At 40.9% G+C, this 19,306-nt stretch overlaps 1 protein-coding gene across 1 annotated transcript in view; it reads left to right on the top strand.

The window, feature by feature from the left end:
* The window catches only part of KDSR (3-ketodihydrosphingosine reductase), a 49,863-nt gene that overhangs the window by 15,834 nt on the left and 14,723 nt on the right, over positions 1–19,306 (top strand). Inside the window, exon 6 of the mRNA XM_089674873.1 lies at positions 14,927–15,118. Coding sequence (XP_089530999.1) covers positions 14,927–15,118 — 192 coding nt within the window. The remainder of the gene's footprint in view (positions 1–14,926; positions 15,119–19,306) is intronic.

The raw sequence follows: 19,306 nt of genomic DNA, 5'->3' as shown, positions 1-19,306 counted from the left end.
AGTGTTAGTATGGATCAATATATTGATCACAAACAGAACTATACCAGTGTCCCCTTAGTATTAGTGTCCCCAAAAATGCAGTGTTGGCAGGAACAGCTCTGTTTGCTGCCAGCTCTTGCATTTAGCCCCATGCTCCTCATACCTCCATGCCTAACAAGGAGTACAGTGTCAGTGTCATTTCTGATCACTGTCACCTGTGATACATTGCACACAACTGCAGCGTTGGTAGAATCAGGCCTGATCTCTGCTAACACTATCAGGTGAATTTTATTGGTGGTGGTTCAAGCAGTACATGACAGCCAGGTGCTTTTTTTCCCATGAGTCGCACTAGGTAGCTGTAAACTTAGAGCCCAAAATTTCCCCTAAAAAGGAACATTAGTGATGAGGCCTACACGGTTCTGAGCATGTTGGATGAGAGCGAAGGGGAAGCCTCTCTGACAGAATCTGCCTCAGAATGTGAACCTGTATAAAGCAGTGGCGCTTCAACAGGTAACTCTGATGGAGAGAAGGTTCCTGTTAAGGTCAGGCGTACCTGACCCCATGAAGCCGAAGTGCTAGGAACGTACTAGTGCCACATTACCTTTTTGTTGAACTGGAGCACCAGCAGCCTAGTACATCCTGGTCTTTCATACCAGCACTGCAGTATCACTCTCTGCTACTTGCACGACCTCCTGCTCTCTAGCTCCCTAGTCTCCTCCTCCCAAGCTCGTCTCCAGGACTTCTCCAGAGCTTCCCCCATCCTCTAACTCTCTACCCCAATTTATCAGACTATCGCCTACTCTGCTCACTTTTAGGCGATCTCTGAAAACCTATCTCTTCAGGGAAGCCTATCCTGCCCTCAGTTAGTAATGGAGTCTTCAACTTTTCCTACTAGTTCATCCCCCACAGTTACTACCTTTTTGTACCACTAGCCCCTACCTCCCAGATTGTAAGCTCCGAGGAGCTGGGCCCCCCTAACCCTCTTGTATTGAACTGTATTGTTGCTGTATTGTCTCCCGTTATATTGCAAAGCGCTGAGCAACCTGTTGGCGCTATATAAATCCTGTGTAATAAATAATAATAATGTGGCAAGGGGGGGGATATCCTCCTGCGCTTGATATGGGTACGTCCCTATCTACCAGCTGCAATCACTCAACCTCAACCAATAAGTCGTAAATACCATGTATTAAATAGTGAAGCGCTCCCAAATTACCTAAAAAAAATTCCCTCTATGCATACCATGAATACCAACTGAACTTAAAAATAATCGATACCATAAGGTGATGAAAAACATATAAACTAAGTCTATTAGTGAAAAACTAGAATACATAAACACCTCTCATATATACCAATTACTAATGCCTCATAATTAATCTGTGATGGAAAATAACGAATATAAAATTCATGATAAATACTCAAATATCAGTGATAAAATCAATTTTCATAATAATACTAATTCATAATAAAAAATGTGACAAATCATGATAAATTGTGACAAACCTATAGATCAAAATAAATAGTGATTCTTCAACAAAATATGTAATACATATATCCTGTGATAAACCCTATAACAGAATAAAATTAAGATTAAATAGATAGCTACTTAATTCAGTGAAAAAATAAATGAACTCGGTGTCCAGAATAAACTCAAAAAGTCCATGCAAAATGTGAAAACACTCTGTGATCTTCACTTCTAGTGCTCAAAAAGGAATCCTCCAATGGCAGCAATGCCTGCTCACCTCCCCTCCTCGACCCACACAGGGCCACAAGGCAAAAAACCTCCTCAAAAGGCAATCCTTTACTCCAGGCAGCTCAGCAAGGGACCTCAGGACTTCCACTCCACCTCCTCTCAAACGTCATATAGGACACAAACAAAAGCTTCCCATAGTGTAATACCGTTTATTAGGAGTAATTTGGCATAACATACTTTTCCCACTCACATGTAATCCTTGTATACAGCGCTTTCCACCTCACATCATGGGTGTATTCTCATACAGGGAGGGAAACAAATATGGCCGCTGCGTCCGGACAAACGTCCCCACGTGACCGGAAGTGACGTGATCTCGAACTGGGAATGGCGTTCTATAGTGTTAGTTAGTGTCCTATATAACGTTTGAGAGGAGGTGGAGTGGAAGTCCTGAGGTCCCTTGCTGAGCTGCCTGGAGTAAAGGATTGCCTTTTGAGGAGGTTTTTTGCCTTGTGGCCCTGTGTGGGTCGAGGAGGGGAGGTGAGCAGGCATTGCTGCCATTGGAGGATTCCTTTTTGAGCACTAGAAGTGAAGATCACAGAGTGTTTTCACATTTTGCATGGACTTTTTGAGTTTATTCTGGACACTGAGTTCATTTATTTTTTCACTGAATTAAGTAGCTATCTATTTAATCTTAATTTTATTCTGTTATAGGGTTTACCACAGGATATATGTATTACATATTTTGTTGAAGAATCACTATTTATTTTGATCTATAGGTTTGTCACAATTTATCACGATTTGTCACATTTTTTTATTATGAATTAGTATTATTATGAAAATTGATTTTATCACTGATATTTGAGTATTTATCATGAATTTTATATTCGTTATTTTCCATCACAGATTAATTATGAGGCATTAGTAATTGGTATATATGAGAGGTGTTTATGTATTCTAGTTTTTCACTAATAGACTTAGTTTATATGTTTTTCATCACCTTATGGTATCGATTATTTTTAAGTTCAGTTGGTATTCATGGTATGCATAGAGGGAATTTTTTTAGGTAATTTTGGGAGCGCTTAACTATTTAATACATAATAATAATGTGGCGAGTCCCAGAAGTGCAGTACAAGCTGGTGAAGTGGTGAGCCCAAGTAGCATCCCGCAGCCACCAAGAATTCCTACACAGGGCGGTAGAGCCCAGTGTTCTTCTGGACATGCTTGCAAATTCTGATTGGCAGCACACAGATTCTGCAGCACCCATACTTCCCTCATTTGCTGCCCAACCTAGAATTCAGGTGGAAACAGCAAATTTAAAGTGTTCCTAAACCCACAACCATAAAATCAGTCTGTAGATGCAGTAAATCATGCTTTCTACTCGCTGTGGAACCTTAAGGGCTAATCATCTGCATTGTGTAAAAATGCTGTTTGATCCTTGCTTCTCTGATCCTCCCCTTCTTCCAGTGTCCCCCTTTTTTATCTCCTGCTGATGAGAAAAGGCATTTAGCAGTTTATTTACTAAAATTGCATTTCCATGTTCTGTGTACTTTGGGAGACCAGATATAGTGAATGCGGGGTCCTGGGTTTAGTAACACTTTAACTACTCCCCTTGATTTTCTTTTTTGGAGCAGTCTTTCATAGATTTGTATAATTTTGATTGTGGTGGGCCAAAGCAATTTATACACACAATATATCTCCACCAACCCAAATTCAGCTCTTGCCAGATCATTTGCATGGCAACCTAATACAGTTTCCGAACTTAAAACTTTTTTGGGCCTAACCCTCAACATGGGCATTATAAAAAAGAATGAGTTGTGGTCTTATTGGTCCTCAGACCCAATTCATCATATGCGCATGTTCTCTGCTGCCATGGCCCAATGTAGATATGAGCTGATAATGCGCTTCATGCATTTCAGTGATAACACCCGGTTATCCTCGGGGTGACCTTGAACATGACCGGCTCTACAAAATTTGGCCCCTCCTAAACTACCTCCACTGAGAAATTTGCAGATGCGTATATGCCACAGCAAAACATCTGCATGGATGAGTCCCTCATTCACTTGACTGGCTGCCCTGCATTCAAACATTACCTCTGTAGCAAGCGAGCCAGATACGGGGTCAAATTGTATAAGCTCTGTGAGAGGGCCACAGGCTATACATACAATTTTAGGGTTTGAGTGAAGAGACTGAAGTGGAGCCCCTTGACTGCCCAGACTACTTGGGGAGCAGTATAGGACTTGGTGTCGTCTTTGTTCCACAAGGGGTACCACTTATACTTGGACAATTTCTATAAAAGCGTGCCACTATTTTAGACATTTGTACAATCTTGGCTCATGTGTCACGGTGCAACCTAAATTGCTGGGGCTTCCCCCAACTACTTGTAAACATGACTTAGAAAGGGGGAGAAAGCCTGCTTGAGAAATGATGAATTGCTTGCAGTGAAGTGGAAGGACAAACTAGATGTTTTCATCCTGTCCTCCATTCATGATGACCTAAATTAGCATGGCATCTGGCGTTGTTGAGAAACCCCTCTGTGTCCATGATTATAACCTTAACATGGGAGGGGAGGACTTCAGCGACCAAATGATGAATCTGTACCTAATTTTCTACAACGTTCGACATTTATAAAAAGGTGTCCATTTGTTTATTTCAACTGGTTATGTATAACGCTTTTGTAATTTACAAAGCACCTGGACGAAGTGGACCCTTCCTCAAATTTCAGGAAGATAGTCACGGCCCTTTTTGTATACAAAAAGTGCTGTGGCCCAGTTTCTAAATCAAGATGCTGTGAGTCGACTGCATGAGAAGCATTTTACAGATATCCTCTCTGGTACCCAAACCCAAAGGTCACCCCAAAGATGTGTCTGTAGCAGACATGGAATAGGACACAACACCTGCTGTGTGGGTTTGCTGTGTGGGTTTTTTTGTCTCTCCTGTCCTGGACAACCTGGTCTTTGCTTCCGTCACTACCACAAACTAGTGGAGTATTGGTACAGTTGCAAGAAAAAGTATGTGAACCCCTTGGGATTACGTGGAGTTTTGCATGAATTGGGCATAAAATGTGCTCTGAATGTCATCTAAGTCACAACAATAGAAGAACACAGTCTGCTGAACATAATACTACACAAACATTAGATGTTGCCATGGTTTAATTGCACATAACATGTAAACATTCACAGTGCAGGGAGGAAAAAGTATGTGAACCTTTGGACTTAATAACTGGTTGACCCTCCTTTTGGCAGCAATAACCTCAACCAAACGTTTCCTGTAGTTGCAGATCAGACCTGCACAACGATCTGGAGTAATTTTGGACCACTCCTCTTCACAAAACTATTTCAGTGTAGCAATATTCTTGGGATGTCTGGTGTGAATCGCTCTCTTAAGGTCATGCCACAGCATTTCAATCGGGTTGAGGTCAGGACTCTGACTGGGCCACTCCTGAAGGCGTATTCTGTGCTGTTGCAGCCATTGTTTTGTTGAATTACTTGTATGCTTTGGGTCATTGTCCTGTTGCATCACCCATCCTCTGCGGAGCTTCAGTTGGTGGACAGATGGTTGTACGTTTTCCTGCAAAATGTCTTGATAAACTCTGGAATTCATTTTCCCATCAATGACCACAATCCGTCCAGGCCCTGAGGCAGCAAAGCAGCCCCAAACCATGATGCCCCCTCCGCCATGTTTTACAGTGGGGATGAGGTTTTGATGTTGGTGTGCTGTGCCTTTTTTTTCTCCACACATAGTGTTGTGTGTTCTTCGCAAACAACTCAATCTTGGTTTCATCTGTCCACAGTATATTTTGCCAGTAGTGCTGTGGAACATCCAGGTGCTCTTTTGCAAACTTCAAACGTGCTGCAATATTCTTTTTGGACAGCAATGGCTTCCTCCGTGGTGTCCTCCCATGTACTCCATTCTTGTTTAATGTTTTCCTTATTGTAGATGTGTCAACAAAAATGTTAGCATGTGCCAGAGATTTCTGTAGGTCTTTAGCTGACACTCTGGGATTCTTCTTTACCTCATGCAGCATTCTGCGCTGTGCTCTTGCAGTCATTTTTACAGGACGACCACACCTAGGGAGAGTAGTAGCAGTGCTAAACTTTCTCCATTTGTAGACAGTCTGTCTTACCGTGGACACATGAACATCAAGGCTTTTGGAGATACTTTTGTAACCCTTTCCAGCTTCATGCAAGTCAACAATTCTTGATCGTAGGTCTTCAGAGAGCTCTTTTCTGCGAGGCATGGTTCACATCAGACAGTGCTTCTTGAAACCAGTAAACCCAAAACAGGTGTGTGTTTTTTAAGTGCATGACAGCTGTCAGCAACACATCCAATATCATCACACTGATTGGAGTCAAGGTTGGCTCACTCCTGGCTCCAATTAGCTCTGGGAGAAGTCATTAAGCTAGGGCCTCACATAATTTTTCCTCCCTGCACTGTGAATGTTTACATGTTATGTGCAAGTAAACCATGGCAACATCTAATGTTTGTGTAGTATTATGTTCAGCAGACTGTGTTCTTCTATTGTTGTGACTTAGATGACATTCAGAGCACATTTTATGCCCAATTCATGCAAAACTCCACGTAATCCCAAGGGGTTCACATACTTTTTCTTGCAACTGTATATGGTACAGCACGGCACAGTCTAGGGCACATATTCACCATTTTCACACTGGGTCTCGAAGGATGTTAGTCAGGAAATTATATTTTGAGATCCAAAAATCAGACTGTTCTTGAGTTACAAAAAAAATATAACTCCAAAAAAGTTGTGGGTTGTGTTTTTTTTGGTTTTTTGGTTTTTTTAGTTAATGTGCTATTGTTTCATTGTTAACTGTTGTTGTTTGCAAGAACACCATTCAGCACAGATCTGTGTTTTCTGACAGCAACAGGGCTCTTGCTCTCAAAATATATATCAGTGCATGTAGCACTGCTGGATGGATTTTTCATCTGCTGGTTAAGAGTGTGAGTGTGAATTTCTTGATTGATGTGAATGGAGGAATATCTTTTACAAGCAGCAGGAGGGAATGTGCGCCCCCACCCCCACCGTCTTCCTCGGTTTTCTTGGGCTCTCCCGTCCCACCTGAGAACCAGAGAATGCAGCCAGTGGTTCTGCCTGCTGATCAGAGCCTGGAATGGCTCCAATCATCTCTATGGTCTAGGGAATCGGAAGCTCTGAGCATTTTGTCACTTTGGTTTTGCTGGATATAAACCATGCCATTTTTTAAAATGGGAAAGAATCTGATCAGTCTAATCTTTGGGTGATCAGATGCTTTAAGGGCAGAAGAGATCTCTACAGTCAAATAGAACCCAGAATTCTCAGAAAAAGAGTACCAGTCACTGCCTGTTATCGTAGGGGATATCTACATTCCCTGTGATGGCAAAAAAAGTGATCAAAAAATAAATGGGACCGTGGCAAAATAAATATTAAAATATGATTACATTAAAGCACCCCTGTCCACATGCGCAAAGGCGTATGCGAGCGTCGGCCCCTTGTCAATATATAAACAGCAGTTGTACAATGCATGTGAGGTATTGCTGCGAACGTCAGATTGAGGGCAGTAATTCTAGCACTAGACCTGAGTTCTAAAGTGGTAGCCTGTAAAGTGTCGCCTGTGGAAAATACCAAAAAATGGGTCATTTGGGTACATACATTTTTAGACACCCTCAAACTATTTGAGAGGCTTGTTGAGTCAATAGAAGAATTAATTTTTTTTTTTTTTAAATTACAAAAAAATACTTTTTTTTTTTTTTTTTACAGTTCTCACTTAAAAGATATACTGCTCACACATGCCATGGGTATATGTGGAATTAAACCACAAAACACATTCTGCTACTTCTCCGTATGGGGATACCACGTGAACATTTTGGCAGTCTAGTTAAGTACAGGACCCCAAAATCCAAAAAGCACCTTTCAGGCTTAAAGAGCTTTATTTCCTCATTACACTTCCTGACTACCTATCAGTTTCAGAGGCCCTGAAATGCCAAAATAATACACTACTATGAAAAATTAAAGGAACACTTTTTTAATCAAAGTATCTCATAAAGTCCGTTAAACTCCTGGGATATTGATCTGGTCAGTTAAGTAGCAGAGGAGGTTTTTTAATCAGTTTCAGCTTTGGTGTTAATGAAATTAACAGGTGCACTAGATTGGCAACAATGAGACTATCCCCAAAACAGGAATGGTTTTACAGGTGGAGGCCACTGACTTTTTTTTTTTTTTTTTTCCCTACTATTCTTGTGTTTTTTTTTTTTTTGTTTTTTTGTTTTTTTTTCTCCACAAGTTCTTTGCATTTGACTCAGGTCAGTGTCACTACTGGTAGCATGACACGATACCTGGACCCTACAGAGGTTGCACAAGCAGTCCAGCTCCCCCAGGATAGCACATCAATACATGCCATTGCCAGAAGGTTTGCTATGTCTCCCAGCACAATCTCAAGAGCATGGAGGAGATTCCAGGAGACAGGCAGTTATTCTAGGAGAGCTGGACAGGGCTGTAGAAGATCCTTAACCCATCAGCAGGACTGGTATTTGCTCCTTTGTGCAAGGAGGATGAGCACTGCCGCAGCTCTACAAAGTAACCTCCAGCAGGCCACTGGTGTGAATGTCTCTGACCAAACATTCAAACAGACTTCATGAGAGTGGCCTGTGGGCCAAATGTGTTCTAGTGGGCCCTGTGCTCACTGCCCGGCACCATAGCGCTCAATTTGCATTTGTCATTGAACACCAGAATTGACAGGTCCGCCACTGGCACCCTGTGCTTTTCACAGATGAGAGCAGGTTCACCCTGAGCACATGTGACAGACGTGGAAGGGTCTGGAAAAACCATGGAGACTGTTATGCTGTCTCTAACATTGTTCAGCATGACCGTGATGACCATGATCAGTGATTGTCTGAGGAGGCATATCCATGGAGGGATGCACAGACCTCTACAGGCTAGACCAGGGGTGGGCAAACTTTTTGACTTGAGGGCCGCAATGGGTTCATATATTGGACCCGGGGGCCGGACCAAGAGTAGATGAATGATGTGTATGTGTCATCCATAGTAAGTATAGTAATATTCCCCCATAGTAAGCATAGTAATTAATCCCCCATATAGTAATTAATCCCCCATATAGTAATTCATCCCCCATATAGTAATTCATCCCCCATATAGTAATTCATCCCCCATAGTAATTCGTCCCCCATATAGTAATTCGTCCCCCATATAGTAATTCGTCCCCCATATAGTAATTCGTCCCCCATATAGTAATTCGTCCCCCATAGTAATTCATCCCCCCTATAGTAATTCATCCCCCATATAGTAATTCATCCCCCATATTAATTCATCCCCCATATTAATTCATCCCCCATATAGTAATTCATCCCCCATATAGTAAGTCCTCCATATAGTAATTCATTCCCCATATAGTAAGTCCTCCATATAGTAATTCATTCCCCATATAGTAAGTCCTCCATATAGTAATTCATTCCCCATATAGTAAGTCCCCCATATAGTAATTCATTCCCCATATAGTAAGTCCCCCATATAGTAATTCATTCCCCATATAGTAAGTCCTCCATATAGTAATTAATTCCCCATATAGTAAGTCCCCCATATAGTAATTCATCCCCCATATAGTAAGTCCTCCATATAGTAATTCATTCCCCATATAGTAAGTCCTCCATATAGTAATTCATTCCCCATATAGTAAGTCCCCCCTATAGTAATTCATCCCCCATATAGTAAGTCCCCCATATAGTAAGTCCCCCCCCTGTGTCAATTCACTTACCTTTGGTCCGCGCGTTCCTCTCGTATTCCCGCGCCGTTCTGGTCTTCAGGGAGGACTGTGAGAGGAGTTCGTCACGCTGCCCCGCCTACATCCTGGCTGCCCCGCCTACATCCTGACAGCTGCAGAGTCCTGCCATCCGAGAGGAGGGAGGGGAGCGGGCGCCCGGCACACAGGAGAGCCGCATCTAAATTTGTAAAGAGCCGCGGCTTGCCGACCACTGGCCTTGCGGGAGCCTAGCTCCGCGGGCCGGATTAAAAGGTCCGCCGGGCCGTATACGGCCCGCGGGCCGTAGTTTGCCCATTGCTGGGCTAGACAATGGCACCCTGACTGCCATTGGGTATTGGGATGATATCCTTGGATCCATTGTTAGACCCTACATTGGTGCAGTGGGTCCTGTGTTTCTCATTTGACAATGCCTAGCCTCATGTGGCAAGCATATGCAGGCAGTTCCTGGAGGATGAAAGAATTGATACCATTGAATGTCCCCGACGTTCACCTGACCTAAATCCAATAGAACACCTCTGGGATATCATGTTTCAGTCCATCCAATGCTACCAGGTTGCACCTCAGACTGTCCAGGAGCTCAGTGATGCCCAGGTCCAGACCTGGGAAGAAATACCCCAGGACACCATGCATTGTCTCATTAGGAGTATGCCCCAATGTTGTCAGGTATGCATACAAGCACACGGGGGCCATACAAACTACTTGGTGCAATTAAATTTCAGCAAAATGGAATAGACTGCTGCATCATTTTTTCACTTTGATTTTCAGGGTGTCTTTGAATTCAGTCCTTTGTAGGGTGAGCATTTTCATTTCCATCAAACGATGGGGCATCATTACATTCCTAACCACATTACCCAGTCCATATCGGTATAGATATCCAGCATGATATTTTTCCGCATTGAAATCTGATGTGTTTTCAAAGTGTTTCCTTAATTGTTTTGAGCAGTGTACAAACCCCCCAAATGACCCATTTTTGGAAAGTAGTCACTGCAAGGTATTTGCTAAGAGGCATGGTGAGTATTTTGCATATCTCATTTGTTGCCACAAAGTTTTTGGAAAATGAAGAAAGAAAATGAAAGTGTGTGTTTTTTCAAATCCTTGTGACAAAAAATGAGATTGATAAAATACTCACCATACCTCCTCATTAAATTCCTTTTGGATGTCTATGTACTAAATAAAAGGGCTGGGGGCTATTGCGCTATCCTGGCATTTCAGGCCTCTGAAACTGTGATAGGTAGAAATGAAGTGAAATGGGGAAGTTGCACACTTTCAGGCTTTCAAAGGGGTCATTGGATTTTGGCCTGCTGTATGCAGCTAGGCTGGCAAAAATTCTTACATGTGGTATCCCCATATTCGAGAGAAGTATCAGAATGTATCTTGGGGTGTAAGGCCACATATACCCATGGAATGTGTGAGTAATATATCATTTAAGTGACAACTTGGACAATTGTTTTTTTTGTTTTTATATATATATATATATATATATATATATATATATATATATATATATATATATATATATATATATATATATATATATATTTTTTTTTTTTTTTTATAAACTTTCCAAAAACTTGTGGTTGTGTTTAAAAAAAAAAAAAAAAAAAAAAAAAAAAAAAAACTTTCATTGACTTAGCATTCCTCTAAGCAAATAGTTTGTGGTAAATGTAATACAAACCCCAGCACACAGGAAAGAACCTCCAAGGTACAATAAGGGTATAGATTGCTGCTGTGCACAGGTATAATATACCAAATAATATAAAAAATATAAATAAACAGCGCAAATCAAAACCCCCTCACCAAATAAATAACATAGATCAAATCCATACAGTGTATAAATCAATATTAAATAATAACAGAGTGTCCAAAAAAATTAATTAAAAATAATTAGGAAAATATAAAAAATAATAAAAAAATGAGCAAAAGTCCTTCTTCCCAAATAAATTGGGTGTTTTAGAAAACTATAAACAAAAGCCTTCTCCTAAAGGATTGTGCTTCCACCATCCACCAGTGAGAAACCAACATCAACCGCACTCACCAGATGATGGTGAGTAATGCGCCTTTTAGGATTTTAGGGATCCTACACCTCCACTATAGCCTCCAGGACTCCTTTCCACCATATAGGACTTTGGATTGTCCTTCCCCCTCGCTCCTGCTTTCTCCTTTCAACCAAGCTCCACAGCAGTGCAAGGGAGAAAAAAATAAAATAGTGTAATACTGATATTACCCCATGCAGTACTAATAATAATACCAGGTCACTCACATTTCAAAAGATGAATAAAAGCATTAATTTATTGCTTCCATCGGCTAGCATAAATTCCAGATTCTAGAAACCTCACAGCCTATTTTAGCAGAGGATGACAGGATACAGCTCAAACACACAAAAATGGCCGCTTGGAACACACCACTCAGCGTGCGTTCCACTGACCGAAAGTGACGCAGGACGTAAGGACACTCTATTTAATATTGATTTATACACTGTATGGATTTGTGTGTATGTTATTTATTTGGTGAGGGGGTTTTGATTTGCGCTGTTTATTTATATTTTTTTAATTAGTTTGCGGTGTCTACTTTCCAAAAAGGGGTCATTTAGGGTATTTCAAAGCCTTTTAAACTAATAGGTAGCGAGGAAGTGAAATGAGGAATTTACACACCATCAGGCACTCAAAGGTGTCATTGGATTTTGGGCTCCTGTTTGAGGCTGGGCTGCCAAAAAGTCTCACATGTGGTATCCCCATACTCTGCAGAAGTAGCAGAATATATTTTGGGGTGAAATTCCACATATACCCATTGCATGTGTGAGCAATATATCAGTTAATCGACAACTTTGTGTGGTTTAAAAAAATATATATATATTTTTTTATTTTCCAAAAACTTTTGGAGAAACAAAAAAAATCTTCCATGGACTAAATATGCCTCTCATCAAATAGCTTAGGGTGTCTATTTTCTGAAAAGGGGTCATTTGGAGGTTGTTTGTACTGCCCTGGCATTTTAGCACCCCAAGGAAGGCAATCAAAAGTAAAGGTTGTGTAAATGCCAGTATCTATACCATAGTTTGTAGATGCTGTAACTTTCACAAAAACCAGTGAATATACTTACTGGGTTTTTTTTTTTGCTTTTTTTTTTTTTTTACCAAAGACATTTTTGGCCTAAATTTTATTTTATTGGAATTTTTTTTTTTTTTTTTTTTTTTTTTAAACAGAAAATGTCCAGTGGTGATCAAACAACTCAAAGAGCTCTATTTTTGTGTGAAAAAATGCATACATTTATTTTGTGTACAGTGTTGGATGACCACGCAATTACCAGTTGAAATAGCGCAGTGCCGAATAGCAACAAATAGCCTGGTTATTAAGGGGGGGTAAATCTTCCGAAGAGGAAGGGGTTAATTAGAAACGGTGAGACTGGATCACAGCCCAACTTGGTCACAATTTTTTGTTTTCTACGACTTTACTCCAATTGTCCGTTTACCAATGTACAAATATATTAAGGGCTTGTACAGATAAGGGGTTTCCTCTTGCAAAACATGACCAGAGACCTCTATCCACATTGTTGAATTCTGGTATTGAAAGGCTCTACACACAGGTGAAGGGCAAACCATACTGTAAAAATTGGATATGAAAAAGTAAAGGAGATACGTAAATGCCTTTGTCTTGTCTCCGGGACAGGAAGTGACTGGGAATCTAGTTGATCAGAGATGACACTGTTAGGGCAACATGAACAGTGTTGTCTTGGTCTATTGTGTAGAGCAGCCTTTCTCAACCTTTTCAACTCCGAGGAACCCTTGATGTAACTTTCTTATCTCGGGAAACCCCTGCTAAAAATTACTATATCTGCAACTCATGATACATTAGTGTGATGGTCAGAAGAAAGAATGCTCCTTACACTGGTCATTGGGAAGAATTACCCCTTAGATTGCTAAAAAGATCAGTGGTGTCAGTGGGAACTTACGTGGGAGGCAGAAATTGCTAATTTCTCAAGGAACCCCGGCAACCTCTGAAGGAACCCTAGGGTTCCACAGAGCCCTGGTATAGACTGATATAAGTAAACAAAGAACATGAACTTTCACGGTCCTGTCACTGAAGCACAAAACTGACTAGTAACAAGCAGGTTTACTAACCCATTAGGTCTGCCAATTTGATGTAAGACTTATTTTTATGCTACTGCAATGACAGTCTTGGTACAATGCCTTTCATGCAACTTTAACCACTTCCCGACCGGCCGTTGTATATAAACGGCCAGACGGTGGCACTGCAGGGTTGGGGTGCCGTTTATAAACTGCCTCCCCGCACCCTGCTTGTGCGCGCTCCCTGGGAGCACGCAGCACCGCGATCCGGTGCCCGCTGTGTCCTCAGGACACCGTGAAACACTGATCGTCGGACGGGACCTCTGTACGAGGTCCCGATCATGTGATCACTGATTGGCCAATCAGTGATCACATGCAAAGTAGTAAGCAAGATCTCACTTCTGACATCATTGCTTACTACATGTGAAATCTGTGAATGGGGTCACATGGAATGGGGTCACATGGTACAAGGCTATTAACAACAGCCTTGTACCATGTGACAAGCTGTGACCAATCACAGATCACTCAGTAGTTCTCAATGGCTGCAAGAATGCAGACAGAGAAATTATTGCTTTTACATCCTATATGGGTGTAAAAGCAGTCAATGTAAAAACAAAAAATCTTCATCACCCCCCAAAAGTAGTACAGTGTCACCATGGTGATACTGTACTGCTAGGGTGACCGTATGTAAAAAAAATAATAATAATAATAATAAAATAAATAATATAAAAATTAAAAAAAAATGTTTAAAAATTATAATTTTGGTTATAAACTAATTTGGCTTATTTTTTTACTAAAAATATAACAGAATAAATTTTGGCCAGGATTTATGATTAAATATTATTTATTTGCAAACTTGTATAAGAAAAACACTTTTTTGGACATTTTCATTTACATAGCAAAAAAAATAAAAATCCCAGCGGTGAATAAACACCACCAAAATAAAGTTGTTTTTTTTTTATCTGCCTCAAAAAAATGGTAAAAAATTCATATGGGTACAGTGTTGCATGACCGCGCAATTGTCATTCAAAGTGTGATAGCGCTGAAAGCTGAAAATTGCCCTGGACAGGAAGGGGGTAAAAGCGTCCTGACAGGAAGTGGTTAAGAAGCTGCACAACATAATTAAGATAATTGCTTTGGTACAGTTTCACAAAGTATAGTGTTTTGTTTGTGGTGTTTTGTTTTTTTTTGTTTTTTCTCTCATCCAAATCATCTTGTTCTGTGAAGTACTGTGTATGTTTTGCTTTCATGCCAGAAATACTGCACTGATAGCATAATTTGGGGACACCTGTGCTGGTGAGTTTTGCTCTGTCAAGTCGCACCTTTTTTGTGTATGTTTATTTCAAACGTGTAGTATCTGTTTTTGAGCTTTCTCTGACACTATCTTATTGTATTATATTATATATTTTATTTAATTTTTTTCTGTAGAGACTGATGGAAGTGAATTATCTGGGCAGTGTATATGCTAGTCGTGCTGTGATTTCCACTATGAAGGAACGAAGGATGGGAAGAATTGTATTTGTGTCTTCTCAGGCTGGACAGCTGGGATTATTTGGATACACTGCATATTCTCCTACAAAATTTGCTCTCCGAGGACTAGCAGAAGCACTACAAATGGAGGTTTGATAAACAAGGCCATTTTCTCCTTTATACTGCCCTTCTTCAACGTTCAGTCTTGTCTTTTGAAAGCATTTCTCTATCTGCAAGGAAAAAAAACCCTAAACTGGTTCTGTGTCTGTTATATCCCTGTTGTTACCAACATTGGGTAGAACAACCAGCTTGGAGTCTGCTAAAGAGTTCAATGCTTTAATATATCATTCTGTTTCTGATATGAAGAAAAACCTTTAGCCAACTTCTGTTTAGCCATCAGTTTTTGGGGTTTTTTTTGTTTTGTTTTTTTTGTTTTTTTGTTTTTATGAAAATTCATCACTTTTTTTTTCCCCAGCTTAAACCACTGGAAATCTTTCATTACACTGACCCATAATCAGTTGTGTAATCTTGTGAAAAGTGTTCACAATGTGTTCAGTTGTGACACTAGATCTTCCATAAAGAGCACATGAAATGAATAGAGAATTTTGTTCTTTGGGCTTATACTGTGTGAATCTGTACACCTTAAACAATAGTCCGTTTTTTGACAATTTTTTTTTTTTTTTTTCTACATGAAAGATGATTTATTCAGTAGTATGTTACCTAATGTAAAATGTTCCAGCATCTTCCTCCCGGGCGGGTGGGAGATCCTACTGCTGCACCCGCTGTTACAATTTGTCACTCTGTCCACACGGCCAGGTCATTCATTTAGATACTTGTGAATGAATGCCTACAAGTACCATCATCTATTGTGGCAGATGGCTCATAGTTCTCAATGAGCTACTAGAGCACTGGTGAGCACTCTCGTAGTCCTGCTCTCAAGTAACTGCCTGCCTGCACAAGGTATGAACAGACAGCTATGCTGAGTCTGCAGGAGCCTGAGATTGCACCCGTGATCTGCTTGTTGTGTATGCAATGCTTTGCAGGCACCTTTTTTGTAAAAAAAAAAAAAAAAAAAAGTGAATAAAGTACTCCTCTCCAAAAGGAGATTGTCCCCTCTCCAGAATCTATAGCAGACCCTTATTACCCCCCACCCAACCCCCACCCCACAGCACCTTGTCCCCATGTTTGATGACAAGATCCTCTTCCCTACAACCCTGGGATGGTGGGGAGGTGGGTTCCCAGATCCTGCCCCTAATGAATGCCTATGGGGTGCATTGTACCCCTACCCTTTCACCCAAAAAAATTGAGGTAAGAACATTTTTTGATAGAGGGGATATAGATATTCTAAAAAGTATACACGCCCTTGTTAAAAAGTCAGGTTTCTGTAATGGAAAAAGTTCTGAAATTATTTCTTTATTTTCTTTTTTTTTTTTTTTTATAATGTAACCTAGAAACTGTACAACTCAGTTGAACAACAAACTGAAATCTTTTAGGTGGAGGGAAGTAAAAATAAAAAACTAAAATAATATGGTTGCATAAGTGTGCACACCCTTAAACTAATACTTTGTTGAAGCACCATTTTGATTGTATTCCAGCACTCAGTCTTTTTTGGGTATGAGTCTATCAGCTTGGCACATCTGGATTTGGCAATATTTGCTCACTCTTCCTTGGAAAAAAAAACACTCCAAATCTGTCAGATTGCGAGGTCATCTCCTGTGCACAGCGCCTCTTCAGATCAACCCACAGATTTTTGATCGGATTCAGGTCTGGGCTCTGGCTGGGCCATTCCAAAACTTTTAATCTTCTTTTGGTGAAGCCATTCCTTTGTTGATTTGGACGTATGCTTTGGGTTGTTGTCATGCTGAAAGATGAAGTTCCTCTTCTTCATGTTCAGCTTTCTAGCAGAAGTCTGAATGTTTCGTACCGATATTGACTGGTATTTGGAACTGTTCATAATTCCCTTTACCTTGACTAAGGCCCCAGTTCCAGCTGAAGAAAAACTGCCGAAAAGCATGATGCTGCCACCACCATGCTTCACTGTGTGGGTATGGTGTTCTTTTGGTGATATACAGTGTATTTGCGCCAAACATATCTTTTGGAGTCATGGCCAAAAAGTTCAATCTCGGTTTCATCAGACCATAACATCTTTTCCCATATGCTTTTGGGAGACTTCAGATGTGTTTTTTTTTGCAAAATTTAGTGTGTGTGTGTGTGTGTGTGTGTGTGTGTGTGTGTGTGTGTGTGTGTGTGTGTGTGTGTGTGTGTGTGTGTGTGTGTGTGTGTGTGTGTCAGTTTCGCCACTCTACCCCATAGCCCAGACATATGAAGAATATGGGAGATTGTTGTCACATGTACCACGCAGCCAGTACTTGCCAGATATTCCTGCAGCTCCTTTAATATTGCTGTAGGCCTCTTGGAAGCCTCCCAGACTAGTTTTCTTGTCTTCATCAATTTTGGAGGGACATCCAGTTCTTGGTAATGTCACTGTTGCGCCATATTTTCTCCACTTGATGCGGACTGTGTTCCATGGTATATCTAATGCCTTGGAAATTTTTTTGTACCCTTCTCCTGACTGATACCTTTTAACAATAAGATCCCTTTGATGCTTTGGAAGCTCTCTGTGGACCATGGCTTTGTTCAGTCCTGCTTTGGAAGATTACATTCAGAAGGTGATGGTGGGTAAGAGTAAATGGTTATGGCTAAAAGAAGGCTAAGCTGAGGATCCTGCCACACCCTACTTCAAAAGAGTTCCTTTCACCAATCTCAGGCCCCTGGCGCTAACCTGAAACCACAGTCCCAGTTTTCTATGAAACCACACACTCAAGTCCTCTTCACAATGAGGGGACACTTCTACCCATCCGGATAGGGGGACATTTGCTGGCCCTCATGAAAGTTTTTGGCAGAGGGAGTGCTATCAAATGGGTCTGCAGTATAGTGACTTTCAGCTAGACACTGATCTTTCAGAGCTTTCTCCCTCTGCGCTTTATACTTTCAAATGTTTCTTTGAATCCAAAAAAAAATTGCTCTTCTGCAAGCTCTTAACCATTCATACCCTAATGAAGACTCGACAGGTGGCTTCAAGGATGATTTACCACAGAATTTGGAAATCCTTTGTCGTGTGAGGCTAGGGGATTCTATCCTGTATGTCATGGTGCACATCCTAGCTTTTCTTCAATCTGAAGTTGATCTGGAATTGGCCTCGAGTACAATCAAGGGTTAGATTTTGACCTTGGTAGTCCTTTTTCAGAGACAGATTGCCTCACGTTCCTTGGTGCATGCCTTTTTGTATAAGGCTTCATGTGTAATCCACCAGTCAGGGCTCTGTGGACTTCAACTTGGTAATTTTCTGTATTGCAGAAATCTCCATTTGAAACATCCAATATATCCCTTTTAGTCCTGACTCCGTTATTTATCTGGTTGCCATTACTTTGGCTTGCAGAGGTTTGGAATTGCCTACCCTTTCCTGTAGGGAACCCTTCCTGGTGCTCTGCCACATGGTCGTTCTACAGTCTCGGCCTTCATTTTTACCTAAGGTGGTTTCTTGCCTTTATCTCAACCAGGACATTGTGTTGCTGTCTTTCTATCCTAAGCTGCAGACACTGGGGGACAAGGTTCTTCATACTTTGGATGTGATTTGTGCTTCTTGAAGGCCCGAGGAAGGGTCATGCAGCTTCCAAGTCCACCATTTTTTTTAATGGATCCATCAGCTTATTACTCATGCTTACAGTCTAAAGGGTGAAGTTCCATCGTTTAGGTGACTGCTTATTCTACCAGGAGTGTGATTGCTTTCTGGGCTATTCAACATCGTACTTTGGCAGCTCAAGTTTTGTAAAGCTGCTACTTGGTAAATGCAAATAAAACCTGCGCAGTGGACTGGAGGTAGTGTTAATTGAGCTGGCTGCTGCTAGCAGTACCACAAATATGTTAATAAGAATGTAAATGCTGCGCTGCCACTTGTGATTTTTAAATGCTAAAAATTGCTATCTGTGCCACACTTCAATCGTGATTGTGACCCACAAATACGTGACTGTTGCCATATAAACATACTGTGCCTTATATTCACCCTTCCTCCCCAGGGCCTCTGTGCATCCCTTTGGTTAGGAGGAAGTATACATATCTATACCATGCGTGCATAAAACCAATGCAATATACTGTGCTATGAAAGTTCAAATACAATAATCATGGACATCAGTCCTCCCAATAAAAAGGAGGTATATAATTAAATATATGCAGTGCACTTGTGCGGAAATATGTTTCAAAGTCCCAGTGTAAAACACTTTCCACATTCACTTCCCAAGTGCTACAATGTGATTCAGTGATCAATCTTCTTATCCGTAG

Source organism: Staurois parvus, unplaced genomic scaffold, assembly GCF_062004578.1.
Source record: "Staurois parvus isolate SC_StPar_1 unplaced genomic scaffold, SC_StPar_1.0 ptg000153l, whole genome shotgun sequence".
Lineage (NCBI taxonomy): Eukaryota > Metazoa > Chordata > Amphibia > Anura > Ranidae > Staurois > Staurois parvus.
Note: the sequence above shows the minus strand (reverse complement) of the source record. Positions and strands in the feature narration are given on the sequence as shown.